This window comes from Acanthochromis polyacanthus, chromosome 21 (genome assembly GCF_021347895.1).
Source record: "Acanthochromis polyacanthus isolate Apoly-LR-REF ecotype Palm Island chromosome 21, KAUST_Apoly_ChrSc, whole genome shotgun sequence".
NCBI classification, from domain to species: Eukaryota; Metazoa; Chordata; class Actinopteri; family Pomacentridae; genus Acanthochromis; species Acanthochromis polyacanthus.
In genome coordinates, this window is record NC_067133.1 from 30,829,691 (window position 1) to 30,846,555 (window position 16,865).

General features: G+C 45.3%; 2 protein-coding genes across 3 annotated transcripts in view; one reads left to right on the forward strand and one right to left on the reverse strand.

Moving 5' to 3' along the window:
- The window catches only part of glis2b (GLIS family zinc finger 2b), a 33,317-nt gene extending 22,697 nt beyond the window's left edge, over positions 1 to 10,620 (forward strand). For both annotated transcript variants that reach the window (XM_022195341.2, XM_022195342.2), the window contains exons 2-7: positions 2,466 to 2,667; positions 3,846 to 3,976; positions 5,248 to 5,397; positions 5,470 to 5,603; positions 5,682 to 5,800; positions 5,878 to 10,620. In XM_022195341.2, coding sequence (XP_022051033.1) covers positions 2,490 to 2,667; positions 3,846 to 3,976; positions 5,248 to 5,397; positions 5,470 to 5,603; positions 5,682 to 5,800; positions 5,878 to 6,596 — 1,431 coding nt within the window. In that variant the 5' untranslated portion in view covers positions 2,466 to 2,489 and the 3' untranslated portion in view covers positions 6,597 to 10,620. The remainder of the gene's footprint in view (positions 1 to 2,465; positions 2,668 to 3,845; positions 3,977 to 5,247; positions 5,398 to 5,469; positions 5,604 to 5,681; positions 5,801 to 5,877) is intronic.
- A 1,052-nt stretch (positions 10,621 to 11,672) lies between these two features.
- coro7 (coronin 7) overlaps positions 11,673 to 16,865 on the reverse strand; it is a 109,184-nt gene continuing 103,991 nt past the window's right edge. The window contains 4 exon segments of the mRNA XM_051941223.1: positions 11,673 to 11,813; positions 12,902 to 12,967; positions 13,382 to 13,518; positions 15,651 to 15,735. Coding sequence (XP_051797183.1) covers positions 11,733 to 11,813; positions 12,902 to 12,967; positions 13,382 to 13,518; positions 15,651 to 15,735 — 369 coding nt within the window. The 3' untranslated portion in view covers positions 11,673 to 11,732.

A 16,865-nucleotide genomic window follows, 5' to 3' on the forward strand; every position in this document is an offset into this window, starting at 1 on the left:
GAATCTACAGTCTCTATCGTTCAAAGGTCTGGGCTCAACCAGATTATTCATGTTGTCCATTAAACTCCCACTTTTATCCATGTGCTAACATAACTGCACCAGGGTTTTCTAATCATCAAAGAGCCTTGATGATTTCATTCAAATGATTTTACTCTGTCAGCAGCATGAGGATGTAAATGCTGGAAAGGGAAAAACGGAATCAACCATTTGCTTACATGAGTGTGAAAGAATGAGCCTGAAGTGGAAGTCTTTATTTCAAAGGTATTGTTTTTTCTTTAGGGTGTTGTTATGAACCTAAAGGCCCTGTCACACTCTAGCGTATAGAGCCAGCGTATGGGGAACGTATGGACTTTTTGGGGATACGCTGACATACGCTGAAACACGCTAGGGGTACTCTGGAATACGTTTCAACTACGCCGGGGTACGTCGGTGTACGCTGACGGCTAAGACATTTTTTGAACATGCACAAAAATTTTCAGCGTATGCCGACGTATGAATTTTACGCTCCTCATATGTTCATCATACGCTGAACACGCTAAAGGTACGCTGAAGGTACGTTACTCATACGTCGAGTACGCTTCTCATACGTTGAAATTGAGTGGGTCAGGAAACCTAGCGTACGCTAGGCTCACATTACTCTAACGGTCATTAACCGAAAATCGACCTCATACGCTGAAAAGTTGTGCGTTTGAACAATTTTTCGAAATATTCGATACGTTCCTCACACGCTGGCTCTATACGCTAGAGTGTGACAGGGCCCTTAGAGAGCAGCGGTGGTGAAAATGAAATGACTGTGTTAACTTGAACACACCATGGATTCAGACTTTCAGGGTTTCAGACGTAACAGGAGCTTTCTGGATCACGGTTCTTCTTCAGAGAGGGTTCCAGTCAGTTAATACCAGCTGCCTTGTGCAGAGAGGAGTTTTACTGCATTAGAGCTGCAGGTGAGCTGGTGTGCTCCAGCTGCAGGACTATTTTAGTCCAGGGATGGATTATTTAATTTGGCAAAACATATAAATGTATAATGTCTTGTAAAGCGTCCTTGGATGTCAAGAAAGGCGCTTTTAAATGAAATGTATTCTTATTATAATTTGAATGTTTCTGGGTTAAATGAATCACCACAGAGGGACTTTAGACTCCTAAATGAACAGTCCTTTGACTGATGGTTCATCCAGGCGCTGAGGAAGACTAGAAGTGGAGCTCTGAGAGCAGATGAAGCCTCAGGCGGGGTCCACAGGTCAGAGGAGATGGGGGCTCCATCTGGACCTGGAGGGGTCTGGGGGGCGATGGGGCCGGGTGTCAGGGACCGGCCAGCGGTGGGGGCAGCCATCTGGACTGGATTGTAGACATTCCTGAGGAAGAGTGTGAGTAAAGGTCAGGATGGAAAGAGAGCCGAGGGTCAGGGAGCTCTCAACCTGTTTATTTTCCTTCAGCTTACAGAGTGTTCAGTTTACTGCCGGGCTGGAGGTTCTCACCCAGGGGGAGGAATGTGAGACAGCAGAGCTCATGGTGGAGACGCTGCAGGTGGAGAACCTGTGATCTGTCCTGGTTCTCACCGGAACATTTCTTAGTGTGTGGCTTTATATGAGGGTCCTTTCAGAACTGGAGGACATTTGAAAAATAAACCTTCTCTTCTCAAGTTTTCTGCTCCATATTGATCAATAATAGGTATTGATTGGTTCAGCTTCCACATCAATGGTAGCATTTTTATTCCATGTTTTCTGTGCTGTTTGCTAACCCTACTCTAATCACAGTAACAGGGTTGCTAATCCATGCTAACGTTAGCTTTTTCTCAGCAGTAGAAGTTAGATATTTAGCTAGCTGTTACTGCTGACCAAGAGGACAAACTGACTGATGGAAAACAGTCCAAAGAATGAGTCTGATCCCGATAATATGAGGTAGAGAGAGACATTCAATCAAGGCTGACAATGGATGAAAAGATGGAAACTAGAAGAGAGGACATAGCTTTGATCTACTCATTCTTTAGGAAAACTGTTTGATGATTTAAACGACAAAAATAAGACAGAAAACAACAAAAACATCAACAGGTTGTGTGACACGTCTAATGCATACTAATTATTATTTAAAATATTGTGTTGATTAAAACCACTTTCCCACAATTACAGAGACATCAATGGAAAAAATAAAACCAAAAAAAAAGAGATTTAAATTTGACCTAAACTGTTTTATTAGAGATCCAGTTTGGTCATCAGGTGGATGAGAGAAAAATGACATTTTAGAGGAACTCCAGATTTATTTGGTATTTTAAAATATTTTAAACATTCTTTTCTTCTAGTTTTTATAGATTTGGTCTCAGGACAAGAACATTTACACAACTGCTGCATGTTTTAGTGTTTTCTACATGGATTATGTGAAATGGGAGGCAAAGTGTCCTGAAGTTGTTTAGTGATCCAGCAGCTTGTCTCCTTCTTCAGACTAACTCTGCTCTCTGACTGTTTGTTCAGTTGGGAGGTCCTCTGGTTGCCACCATGCTTTCTCTGGACGAGCCCCTGGACCTGAAACTCCCTCGGCGGGCCAATGGGAGGGACCGAGGGGCTCGCTCTCCGCCCCTCAACCCGCTGCACCACAGACGAGGCCGACAGCTCCACATGGCCGACGACGGGACGGCGGTCATCGAGCCGGCATCACCAGCATCTCCACACACAGGTCAGGACCAGCAGGAGACTCTCTGATGGGCTGCACAATCATATCTACACATGTTCTGGATATCTGCAGGTCCAATGAGCTACATTTAGCTTTAGATAAACCAAAATAATAAATGAAATCACACAGGACAGACTGGTGGAGATGGCTGGGAGAAGAGGAAGATTCACCACTTAGAGCCAGTACACGTTCATGTTTTCACACCTTTAGTGTTCAGATATTCCTTAATGGGAAGAACACAGACCAGTTACTGACCAGTTACACAGACCAGTTACTGCAGCTGTAGAGCCAGAGGACAGGGTAGGGCAGTTTTATCGTCTGGCATCAAGGTGGCGCTACAGGAAAGACAAATGGTGACTGAGAGGAGATGTAAACATATTCAGGACGTTTTAGACCCAGACAGTCAAACTTAGTTCTGGTTCCACATCCTTCCCAGTCTGAGCTACAGTAAAACCAGTAAAACCACAGCATAATAACCTCTAAATAATCACAGCTCCTAATGGTTCCTTTGCTTTACTGCAGAAATGTTCACATTAAAGAATGATCTTTTTACAAAACATCATGAACAACCTGGAATTTCTCAAGAAAAATAAATTTTGTTTGATCAACATTCATCCTCAGTTTATCATTTCCTCATTACAACTTCCAGATCACAGAGTGTCTACAAAGGAACACAACATTTAGTCACCTGGAACTGAACCATGGAGGATTTACTGGAGGATCAGAACCACAACAGTCAGATAAAAAAGATAAAAACCAACAAAAACAAGACACGAAACCAGAGACAAAATATTTAACAAAAAAGTTATAAAGCGACAAAAAATTGGACAAACAACGAGACAAAAAACAACAGAAATGAGACAAAATATTACAAAAGTGAGACACAAAATGACAAAAGAACAAAGAACAATCTGGTATTTTATTTTATGATCCAAACAGCTTGTCATGGTCAAGAAATGATTTTAAATTTATAGTTTTACAAATTTATAATCTGCAGTTAATGTCTTCTCTGTAATTTTTACACTTTGAGGGCCGGATTGGACCCTCTGGAGGACCGGTTTTGGCCTGCGGGCCTCATGTTGGACACTAATTTATTCACTTTTTGTTAATAAAAAGCAAAACCAGCTTCTCTCCTCAGGTCTCCAGTGAGACGTCTCTCCAACAGGTGTGTGTGTTCTCAGGTATGCAGGTGGTTCCTCATGACCGGACAGAAACCCCCACCCCCCCAGCGGTGGACCTCAGCATGTCCCCGTCCTCCCGCCACACGCCCAGCTCTCCAGAAACCACCAACGGCAACTACGTCCAATCAGGGGTGAGTACAACCCGACAGACACCTCACCAGGTGTTCTCCTCTGGTAGTAGGACCAGAGGCAGGACCAGGTCCAGGACAGGACCAGGTCTGGGTCTGGTGGTCCCCCCTGTCCCAGCAGATCAGGTCTCACTGGGGGGCAGTTCTCATCAAACACCTCCTGTGCCCCCAGTCCCTCTAGTCCCTCTAGTCCCTCTGAGTGTCTCTAGTCCCTCTGAGTCCCTCTAGTCCCTCTGAGTCCCTCTGAGTGTCTCTAGTCCCTCTGGGTCCCTCTAGTCCCTCTGAGTCCCTCTGAGTGTCTCTAGTCCCTCTGAGTGTCTCTAGTCCCTCTGAGTCCCTCTGAGTGTCTCTAGTCCCTCTGAGTCCCTCTAGTCCCTCTGAGTCCCTCTGAGTGTCTCTAGTCCCTCTTAGTCCCTCTAGTCCTTCTAGTCCCTCTGAGTCCCTCTACTCCCTCTTAGTCCCTCTAGTCCTTCTAGTCCCTCTGAGTCCCTCTACTCCCTCTGAGACCCTCTAGTCCTTCTAGTCCCTCTGAGTCCCTCTACTCCCTCTGAGTCCCTCTGAGTCCCTCTAGTCCCTCTTAGTCCCTCTAGTCCCTCTGAGTGTCTCTAGTCCCTCGAGTCCCTCTGAGTCCCTTTGAGTGTCTCTAGTCCCTCTGAGTCCCTCTAGTCCTCCTAGTCCCTCTGAGTCCCTCTACTCCCTCTGAGTCCTTCTACTCCCTCTGAGACCCTCTAGTCCCTCTGAGTCCCTTTAGTCCCTCTAGTCCCTCTGAGTCCCTCTAGTCCCTCTAGTCCCTCTGACTCCCTCTGAGTCCCTCTAGTCCCTCTTAGTCCACCACTAAACCCTCGTCCCCTGTGGACAGACAGAACTCTGACTCATAGACACAGGGACTCTGGTCTCTCCGTTCCTGAGTTGGTCTCATTTGATGAAATCTGTCACAGACATGTTTCCATCATGGCTGAAGATCTGAGATCCTCCCGTCCAATCAGAGAGCTCCGTTGTTCTCAGACTCGTGTCTCAGTTCTTGTGTTGGTGCTTCGGCTCTGAGGTTCTTGTGGAGATTCCTGCTGAGCTCATGGATGTCTGGAGGTTTGTAGCACTCAGTGATTGGAGGATCAGACTCTGTCCTCTAATGATCAGACAGACCGCTGGTCCACAGGCAGGTCTCTGGGTTTAAAGCTCTCATCTTCTCATTTCTGATTTTAGGATCTTTCTTCACTTTAACCTGTGTTTTAGTGAACAGGAGGTGATAAAAACTTCTTTTCTCTGTTCATCAGAACATCTCTCAAGCCTTCCAGTTCTTTGTGCCGATCGGAGCCGGGTCTGGACTCCACCTGCCCTCCTCCATGTTCATCACCCAGACCAGCGACAAGAGATCCTCTCCAGACCTCTCAGCAGACGAACAGCTGGCCTGCCGCTGGAAGAAGGTGAAGCTCAGACAGAAGTTATTCTTTAAGATGCTATAGAAGATCAGCTGACTGAACCTCTTATGTCCTTAGTGCCATCTGCTGTTCGACTCCCTACAAGACCTGGTGGACCACGTCAACGACTTCCACGTCAAACCTGAGAAGGACTCTGGGTACTGCTGCCACTGGGAGGGCTGCGCTCGCAAAGGGAGGGGCTTCAACGCCAGGTAGATCCTCCTCCTGTCAGGTTTAAGGGGAGAACATTCAGACCTGGCTGCTGAGTTTGATTTCTTGTTTTGCTGCAGGTACAAGATGCTGATCCACATCCGAACCCACACCAACGAGAAACCCCACCGCTGCCCCACCTGCAACAAGAGCTTCTCACGGCTGGAGAACCTCAAGATACACAACCGCTCCCACACAGGTCAGTGGACAGCAGCCTGAAGACGTTAGAAGATTCTGGTTCTGGGGATTGATGTCTGTGTGGTCTGTGTCCTCCAGGTGAGAAGCCCTACATCTGTCCTTACGAGGGCTGCAACAAGCGCTACTCCAACTCCAGCGACCGCTTCAAACACACCCGCACTCACTACGTGGACAAGCCCTACTACTGCAAGATGGTGGGCTGCCTGAAGCGCTACACGGACCCCAGCTCCCTGCGGAAGCACATCAAGGCCCACGGACACTTTGTGGTCCAGGAGCAGGGCTCCCCAGGGGGGGTGGGCTCGCTGCTGAAGGGCCAGAGCTCTGGAGGGAAGGATTCAGAGCTGTCCTACGTCAGCGGGGCCCACATCATCATCCCAGGGGCCGCGGCCGCTCTGCTGGGGGGCCACGCTCTGCAGGGCCTTGGCGGGGGTCTGCCCCTGTCCCCCCTCAGTCCTCGGCCCCTGGACCTCAGCACGCTGGGGTGCCCCAACTCCCCTCCGGCCGGCCTGGGAGGGACGTCCATCCTATCCTTCAGTGGCCCCCCGCTGGGCCTGGCCAAGGCTCCCCTGCTGTCCCCGGCCTTCCCCTCCTCCTCCCTGGGCCTCCCCATAGTGCCGGTCCTGGGGGGGGCGGAGCGCCGGGGCCAGAACCACCCAGCCAAGAAGCCCCGAGGAGAGGAGGCTGAGAACGGGGCTGGGGGAGTCCTGAACCTCTCCACCGGGGGCCCTCAGGATCCCCTGTCCTGGGTGGTCATCCCCCCTGGAACGGTGGTGCTGAAGCCAGCTGTGGTCAACTAACACACACACACCAACACACGCTAACACACACACTAACACACACCTACACACACCAGCACACACACCAACACACACTAACACACACACTAACACACACACACACACTAACACACACCTACACACACCAGCACACACACACAAATACACACACCAACACACACACTAACACACACATTCCAGAAGAGCTCAGGGGGCGATATAGGGGGTTATAGGTGGTTAATAGGCGGGTATTGGGGGTATTAGGGGGTTATAGAGGGTTATGGGGGGTTTGGGGCGTATTTGGAGTCAGAGGTGACAGGGATTGGTTTGCACAATCAAATCCAGGCGATGTTTTGTGGCGTTTGTAAAAAGAGAAAACAGAAAGGACTGAACTGAACGCGAGCCTCTCGTTGGGCCCAAGAACTCTTTCTGTGTTTCTGTCTCAAGGCCTTCCAGGCTCCTTTTCTACTTCATTCATTCCTGTTTGTGGTTCTGTGGACGAGGACCGTGAACGTGACGGTCTCAGAGCTCTGATTCCTCCAGAACTATTTAATGACTGACCTCTGACGGTGCCTCCAGCTTAGAGAGGCCATGAATGACACACTCACACTTAGACTAATGAGCACGAAGCAGGAACATTCTCAGATCATTTACAAGTTACGACCTATTTTTCACAGGCTGCTGTGATTAATACGATTCAGACAAACTTGCCGAACCAAAGCAAGTGAGCTCAGCCTGTCAACTAAACACAGCACTTAATCTATCTCCTGGTTCTAGAAGTGAAACCTCAAACCTGCTGCTAACCTCTCAGCTCCTCCAGAACGAGCACTTTGACAATCTGTTCCCAGTCTGGGGAAGGAGACCCCACAGACCAGCCGAGTCCACCAGAATGTGTTCCAGCTGTGCAGGTGTTCCATCACCTGGCAGCGACATCACTTCCTGTTCAGGCCCTGGTGAGTCCGACTCCCCCCTGTTGGGACACGGCGTCCTGTCGTCTACAGAACCAGCACTGTTTGGCTCCGCCTGCTTCCCGTGGTTGAATCAACGGAGCCGGTTTGTGCATGAAAGGACCTCTGTGGCGACAAACACGACGCTGTTGTACTTTTACAGTAACCCGACCCACGACCAGCTGTGAAAAACAGCTGGTTGTACAGTGGAAGTCTAGTTCAGCTCCGTCAGTGTTGTCCCATGTCCAGCGAGTCTCCTGCTGTGCCAAAAATCACTGTAGAGGGCGACGTTCTGTCCACCAGGGGCGACGCTCTCAGAGCCACAAACAGCTGGACTGACTGGGAAACCACACTATTGCAAACTGCCTCATTTTATTCTGTCCAAAGGGGCAAAAAAGAGAAAAAACTACAAAAAAAGACTTCTGGGAAACTTCTTCTCATGGTTCGATTAGCATCAACATGCACTTACAAGCTCTGTTCGTTAGCGTGTTTCTGAGACGGTTTTATTGTTCTGATGCTGTCAGGAGGAGGAGGAGGAGAGGATCATCAGAACACAAGGAACTTCCCCTCAAGAGACTCAATTCTCCCTTCGTCCCCATCCCTCCTCTCCACATCTGGTTTATCACTGCCGGTCTCAGGCTTCACTGGTCGCTGTTTCCTGTTTCTGTTGTTGTTTTTCGCTGTTGTTCAGACGAGACATTGATTCCTGATGTTGAACTTGCTTCTTGTGTTTCTGCTCTGCTATCAGCTTTCTGCTGTCGAGGACGAGTCTGTCAAAAGGGTTGAAGAGAGGAAGGTTTGGGTGGACGTCCAGGGGCAGCGGTTCTCAATCTGGGGTTTGGGATGCCAAAGGGGTCCAAAGAAAAGTCTGAGGGGTAATCTGCAGTAGATGAGGTGTTTTAGTCGTGCTGGCTCACTGAATGGACAGATTAGTCAGCTGGTCAGCCCCAGGTTTGGTGGAAATATCTCAACAACAGGATGAATTACTGCTGAATGCCACTTAGAGATGAATCCTGCTGATTCTGGTGTCCTCCTACATGTTTATAGGACAGTTTGGCTTCAACTGAAACACCTCAAGAACCTTTGGAGGTTTTTCATGTGTCCTTCAAGATGAGTTTAATTAGGAAATGTTAGTAGATTCTTGGTGAAGTTCAAGCTAGTAGGCCGTAGATTCTTGGTAAAGTTGAGGACTGCAAAACACTTGAAAGAGAGTTTTGCAGTCCTCAACTTTACCAAGAATCTGAAGTCTATATATCTACAATACCCTTCAAAATTCTGGGGTCATCCTGACAATTTAATATCTTCCATGTAAACTCCCACTTTTATCCATGTGCTAACATAACTGCACAAGGGTTTTCTAACCATCAATGAGCCTTTCAGCACCATTAGCTAACACAATGTAGCATTAGAACACAGGAGTGATGGTTGCTGGAAATGTTCCTCTGTACCCCTATGGAGATATTCCATTAAAAATCAGCTGTTTCCAGATAGAATAGTCATTTACCACATTAACAATGTCTACAGTGGATTTATCATTCATTTAATGTCATCTTCAGTGAAAAAAACGCTTTTGTTTGAGCAATAAGGACATTTCTAAGTGATTTTAATCTTCTGAACAGCAGTGTAGTGTTAAACAATGTTAGTAGAAATGACAGACTGGCTGATCTAATGATCTATAATACGTCCAAACCAGGTCTAGACGTTGATTCCAGGTTATAAGAACAGAAGATGTTGGTTTGCTTTCAGGGTCAGGAGCCTCATTGGTTGGAACCGCTGCTCTTGGGAGTAAAATGGGTTTCATTTCACATCCATTGGACCAAATGACATCACATTCCTACACGACAATCACATCTGTGTTAAATCATTTCCTAGTAAGTTCTCTAACTCTAAATTATCTGGGGGTTGGTTTGGATCTGAGGCTCTTCTCAGGCATAGAGAGGTTGTTCCCGCTGTGAAATGGAGGGCAGTGCTGGGTGAGAGCTGAATGCTGAATGGTGGAGGATGGACGGCGGCCCAGAGAGGCAGCAGCTCTCCATCTGGATGCCTCTCCAGCAAACAGCCTCAGCTCTGAAGTCAGCGGCTGCCCAGCGCTCACACCGGCCCGGGAAACTAGGCCACTGAACTCTGTCTGCCCTCCCCGGCTTTTTTTCTTTCCCTTTTTTTATAGATTAAACCCAAAAGGCTCAACTCCCCCACCTCCCGGCCACGAAAAGCTTTGGACCGGGGCTAACGGCCTCATTCACAGAAACACTGAAGATAACCACAATACCTGTGCCTAATTCACAGTCCTCATTACCTCTGGGACCGCTCGCTCTGAGTGGACGATCCTGGCGTGTGATGTCATCAGAAACAGGTGTTAAGTAGGCTAGAGACGGTTTCCATGGCAACAGTGAAACCTCTTCCTCCTCCCCGTCTGTCTCTCCTCTGCTGGTCGAAGCCAGGGACAGAGACTCGGCATGACGGCAGAACTCTGAACGACACGGATCCCAGCGGGGTCCACATTTAAACGTTAAATAAGCTGACTGATCCATTAACCCTTTGAGCTCAGCCTGGAACACACTGCACTTTTAGATCTGGGGATGTCATCATGTCATTCAGCAGCTGATTGGGAACCGAGAATAATTATATATATACAGAAAAAAAATGCTCCTCAGTGGCTAAAATGTCTGATTAAAGTCTTATTTTTTCATCTAACATTGTAGAGGTGGTACGGGCTCCTGGAGGTGGAAGTGAAACCCTCCAGGACGCTAAACCTGTCAGCTGTCAGCACAAAGGGTTAATGACGAGACTAAGGCCACGCTAGGCCAGTTCCAAGTTACGTTTTTGCACATTTGTGAGATATTATGTCAGTATTTTAATTTTTCCAAGTGCCTTTTTACTATAGGTAAATATAGAAGTTATACACTATATGAAAAAATATTATATGAAAATATATTTTTCCTGCGACGTGTTCTGTGGTTGAACATGCAGAACTTTAGAGTTGTAAAAGTCTCCAATTGGTACAACATAGCGGCGTTCTCCTGTTTTATAGGAATTTTATTACGATATTGATAATAATGTCAATGAAACAAAAACGTTTAATAAAGCTGCATTTGATACGTGTGTTTTCATTTCTGGACCAAGTATATGTAGATTCACAACACTTCACATCACCTTCATCAACATGAATGAGGAATATGTGTGAGGAACTCTGTGATGTCCAGAGAAAGAGGAGAACAGACTCTGGAGACTCGGATGGTTTCGGTTGTTTTCAGGTTTACTGACACCGACGGAGCAGCAGTTCATACAAGCAACGGGCTGGGCTTTATGTTCTAGTTGGAAGGTCAGAATTAGATCACAGACCAATATGGAGGCAACTCATCTGCCGAAGAACGTCAACAAGATAATATCTAATCATAACCAACAGCATCGGCCTATCTCAGGGTCGTATTACGGCCTAAACATGTTTACAGCCTCAGAGGTGATAATCTGAGGTGATCTTTAGGTTCTACAACTTGATTTAAGGAGACCTGCATGATATTCTGGAACGTCTTCCACTGACAGCTTTTACAATAATGAAATAATCACAGATAATAAATATATAAACAGCAGAAAAAAACAGAATAATTTCCTGAAAAGTCTGAAGGAAAAGCAGCTTTTTCTTCTGAAAGATCAGAATCAGCTCCAACAAAGTTTTTACAGTGTATACACTGCTGTTCAAAAGTTGGGGTTCATCCAGATAATTCCAAGTTTTATATGAAAACTCCCACTTTTATCCATGTTCTAACATAACTACAAGGGAACTACAAGGGTTTTCTAACCATCAATGAGCCTTTCAGCACCATTAGCTAACACAATGTAGCATTAGAACACAGGAGTGATGGTTGCTGGAAATGTTCCTCTGTACCCCTATGGAGATATTCCATTAAAATCAGCTGTTTACAGCTACAATAGTCATTTACCACATTAACAATGTCTACACTGGATTTATCATTCATTTAATGTTATGTTCATTGATAAAAAACTGCTTTTCTTTGAACAATAAAGACATTTCTCAGTGAGCCTAAACCTTTGAACGGTGTATAAACACAGAAGAGGAACAAAAAGTGTCGCTGCTGTTTCCTGTCCTGTAAATAAATTAACTGGAGAAAAAAATCTAGAAAGTCCCGACTAGAGAAAAGTCTTTTAATGGGTTATAATTTACAGAGGGAGGGGGAAGGCGAGCATGACTTCATGTTTCTGAGCTGTCCTGTTTTTCTTGTCGTGTCTGAATGTTCAGCTCCTCGTCCAGACGCTCTTTAGCTCGAACCACCTGGAGATGAGAGGAGGACGCTGTAAGAAACGCTAACAGAGCTCAGTCCTGCTACAGGAGGTACAGACTAACGGCAACAACTCTCACAGCTCCTTTTACACCATGGGTCAACACAAAAACTAAATATTTAGGTTTGTTTTGAAGGTCAAAACAGTTAGATGAGAGAATATGAGCTGAATAGAATGTAGACGTTCCACAGGACGGACCAAAGCAGGAAACACTCCTTGATGATTATTAAAGCGTTCACATCAGGTTCTTCCTTCCTACAGTGTGTTTCATGATAAGGTCCATGCCAGAGGAAGTATCTGCTCCTGACCTGCTGGACGTCTCTTCTTCCATCTACTTTTCATGAAGCCTGCTAGTTCGGCTCATTTCCTCATTCAAACAGCTAAAATATTAAACACACTATCTGTTGTGCTAATGATGGAAACATGCTGCAATATTTATAAAAAGTCACACAAACTATATTTTATCAGGATTTTCATGAAAACTTTCCAGTAAAACAGTTTTTTAAAGGTTTTTTCTTTTACGGTAAGCAGATTTTAAACCATAAAATCAACAGTTTTAACACATATCTTTACTTTAAATGAAGAAATAAAGCTGTAAATGTTGAAAACACGCTGCTGCAGCTCCACAGGAACTTACTGAACCATTCAAACATTTTATTTTAATGAAAATAACAACAGCGTCGTCGCTTCAGAACAATAACTGGGAGCCATCTTTTATTCTAAATCTAAATCTCTGCTTGTTTCGTCCATCAGATCCTACAGGGAGCGTTTCAGACTCAACAATCACACTTTGCTGGCCAACAATAATGTCTGAAGCTCTATTTTCTGATTATATGGTCTGAAGAGTTCCTATTTCTATATTAGCTTTATGAGGCGATGCATTAATGTTGTTGTTTTGTTTGTTTGTTTTCTTTCTCTCTTCTGTAAAAGCCCTTCTAGGGACGGACTTTGCAAATTAGCTCTGGCTATAAATGTCATAGTGTTATACATGTTTATTGTATACACTGGTCCCTATTAAATAAACAATAAATAAATAAACAAACAGGTTTAAAAGTGGACATCGTGTGAAGACAGACTTACTTTGGACTGGAGGTAGAAGGAACCTCCCACTGACTTGTCGTTGACTTTAAACAGGTGATCGTAGTTCTGTCAGAGGAACACGTTGTCAGACTAACAGCAAACATCCTGCTCTGGTAACCGTTAATACAGAATCACATGTGGAACATCCCAGCTGATTATTAGATCCCGTTTTTACTGAAGGAAACTCACAACTAATTAACATGTTCGGTAATAAATGAGTTCATCTGAATGCTTTCCTGCAGCTGCTGTGAAACAAAGAGCTTCAACAGGAATGTTAGTGGTTAGAAATCAGAGTTCAGCTGTGATTTAATAAATGAGGAATAATAATGCACTAATACACTGAGTGGAACAGGATTAGAGGATAAATTTACACTAAAGCACAGAAACAAGCCCAGCAGAGACTGTTTGTGTGTGACATCAGATTAATACTCATTTATGATCCCACAGAAAGGTCTACAGAGCTCCTGATGACTCTGGTACCTTCTGGATCTCCTCGGGGGTGAGTGTGGACACGTTGAGGATCTGCTGGGCCTCCTGAAGGCTCATCCCCGTGATGCTGGACGCTGCAGCCGACTGCTGACCTGCAGCTCCTCTGGCCCGAGCTGCAGCTTGACTGGCTGCAAATACGACAGAAAGACAGAAGGTTCTGAGACATGGAGGGATGGAACGCTCCTTAACACGGAGCAGCACCAAGAAGACATCATTAAACAACGTTCAGACATCCTGATTACTGCTGAACAAAGACCAACCATGAAGGTCTCCATTTACATTATCCAATCAGTAGATCTAGTGGACCAGGTGTCCTTATTACGGTCTGAGCACCAAAGCACCGTTAGAACCCTTTAGAACCGTTAGAACGGTTAGAAGCAACAAGTTTATTATTAGACTTTCTTCAAAGAAACACATTTTTGACGCTTCAGGACAGTCATCTCTGACTTTGTCGACTGGTGTGAGAGAAACCATCTGCAGCTCAACGCCAGTAAGACCAAGGAGATGACCATCGACTTCTGCAGGAGGAGGACACCTCAGCCTGCACCGGTGAACATCCAGGGTTTGGACATTGAGATAGTGGACTCATACAAATACCTGGGTGTTCACCTCAACAACAAACTGGACTGGTCACACAACACAGAGGTCCTGTACAAGAAGGACCAAAGTCGTCTCCACCTGCTGAGGAGACTGAGGTCCTTTGGAGTGAGCAGGACTCTGTGGTAGCATCTGCTGTTTTCTATGCAGTGGTCTGCTGGGGAGCAGGGAGCTCTGAAAGGGACAGAAAGAGACTGAACAGACTGGAGGACCGGTTCTGTGCTGGACTGTTCCCTGGACTCCATAGAGGAGGATGTTGGCAAAGCTCACATCCATCAGGGACAACCCCTCTCATCACTGCATGACACTGTGGAGTCTCTAAGCAGGTCCTTCAGCAGCAGACTGAGACACCCACCCTGAAGAAGGAGCTATCACAGGTCCTTCATCCCATCTGCTGTCAGACTGAACAACATCAGCATCACTGGCTGCTGTTAACATAAACTGGATTACATCATATCACCCCAAACCAGAATAATTTGCACAGACATTTTTAAACTTTTTTTTTCCAGCCACTTTGTTGCATTGTCTCACAGTGTGTCAGTACTGTAATAATCCATCCTCATTTCTCATCCCTGTACATACTGTAAATATTATTACTACTATTTTTATAATTATTTTATTTCTATTACTGCGTTTATTGCTGCTGGGACAATGTGAACTTCCCCTGGTGTGGGGAGAAATAAAGGACTTGTCTTAAACATGCTTGAAAACACGTGAAACTTTGCACACATCAGGACCGGTGATAAATCTGCTATTTTAGGGGAATGACTCTCATGGCTGCCAAAACAGCTCAACAGCGCCCCCTGGAATGTTAGGAAAATTCAGTCCACATCTGTAACACATCAGGACACACAAAAAGTGACTCTGAAGGATGAAGGTGACTGGATCCATCATGGAGGCTCAGACTCTGACTCCTTACTGTCCATCATCAGGTCACATTAAAATCTGCTGCATGTTTTCCTGTCATTCATCCTCAGTCTGTTTATTTGATGTCATTTAAACTGGAGCTTCTAAGGAGATGCTGGTCAAACTTTGTCTTTTCCTGTTCTCTAATGGATCATCTTCATGGTTTTATAGTCCGCCTTCTCCTTCAAATTTATGAAATCTACTCACTGAACTAAATGAGATCGAAAATCTTAATCACAGTCACATATTTTCCTCCAACAGTCTGAGAGATGAAAAGTCCTAAAATCATCTGAAACGCTGATCACTTCCTGTAAATAAAGTATTCACATCAACAACTACGAAGGAAAAGGAAAAAGTTAAAGATTTAAGAGGCCTACACCAATAAATTGTTAGCAACTGTTTTCAGAGAAGAATCCCAATATTCTAATCATTTTTAGAGCCAGATTCACAGACTTAGACGTGATTTAACACACAGACCTCTGAACGCATTTAATATATTATTAATTATTATCAGTTTTCAAACTACTGCTGTAAAATCACTGAAACCGTTAAAGAACTCATCACCAGGAAACTCTGCTGCTCTGATTCAACGAGGACTGAACACGTACCTGAACAGGTAAATCTGTCTTACATTGCTGAGTTACCTGTACAGCCCTCCAGGTGTGAGGAGGATTCTGAGCAGCTGATGAACATCTGGACTGATCCAGGACCAGCATAACTCCACCATGTGTCTGAACTTCCTGTCAGCGGTTCTTACCTGCATATTCTTGCTGTAGAGCTCGAGCAAACGCCCGTCCGACCACCTGAACCCCCATGACAATGATCTGAGCCAGATATTTAGCCTGCAGAGGAGACAGAGTTCATCTCAGAAACATCCTGTGGTTCAGTTCAAACAGGAAGTCCTTCACTAACCCTCCTGTTGTCCTCTTCGGTGTTGAACAGCAGAGAAAACCCCCGAAATGACCTTTTTAAACTTGGCATTCATTTACCTTCCCTAAAGCTTTGTTTTGTACCCATTATTTTATCTTATTCACGTTCTTGTTGTTGGTTTTAGAGCAATGATTGAAAAGAGAGAAGATGGGTATTCTGTAGTTTTCCATTCTACTGGACAGAACACTGTTGTTTCTCTTCAAAATGCATTTAAAGCTACTTTCTGCACATTTCTGTTTCTTTTTTAGGATCTAGAAGTTCTATCTCTGGCTAAATAAATAATGTTTACACATCCAGCAGCAATAACAGTGACATTAAACCTCTACTGTAGTAAAGAAAGCAGATAAATTATGTGTTATGTAATAAAAATGAGCAGGTTAAATCCAGTCTTTCTGGCCTCTGAAGAGGAAAACCAGACATTCATGAAGTGTGTGAAGCTAACAGGCTGGTTCTTCATGTTAAACAGATTTCTGATTAAAATCCAATGAAGCTGCTCTATTTTAGCCATATAGATTTATATTTTAGAGGCTCGTTTTGACCCTTAGAGGACCAGAGCAGAGTTCAGGATGTTCAGAAAACACGAAGGTTAAACCTGGAAACTGACTTCAGTTCATTCCTGAATCTAAAGAAGCAGCTTCATTATGAAACAACCTGCGGCAGAGACAGGATGCTAACAGCTGATGCTAACAGCTGCTGTACAGGCTAATGCTAATGCTAACAGCTGCCACTAACGCCAATAGAAGCTTCACCGGCTGATGCTAATGCTAGCGCTAGCTGCAGAGTCCCGTTCCCCCTAGAATAAAAACATAAATTCATGAACCATACCATCTCTGTCCTCCTCCTGGTTCTGTTTCACATGCACACTGAAGGTTACTGAAAGGGTCAAAGGTCAAGGAAGCGTCGAGAAGACAGCGTTCAGGAGAAGACTCAGTTCCGACGGTGGTTTTGTCACAGCGCCCCCTGGCGGCTGGAGGCTAAAAGTAGCAGACAGCAGCTACCATCAGATCCAAGGCTGCAGGGATGAAAGGTCCTAAAGCTGAGC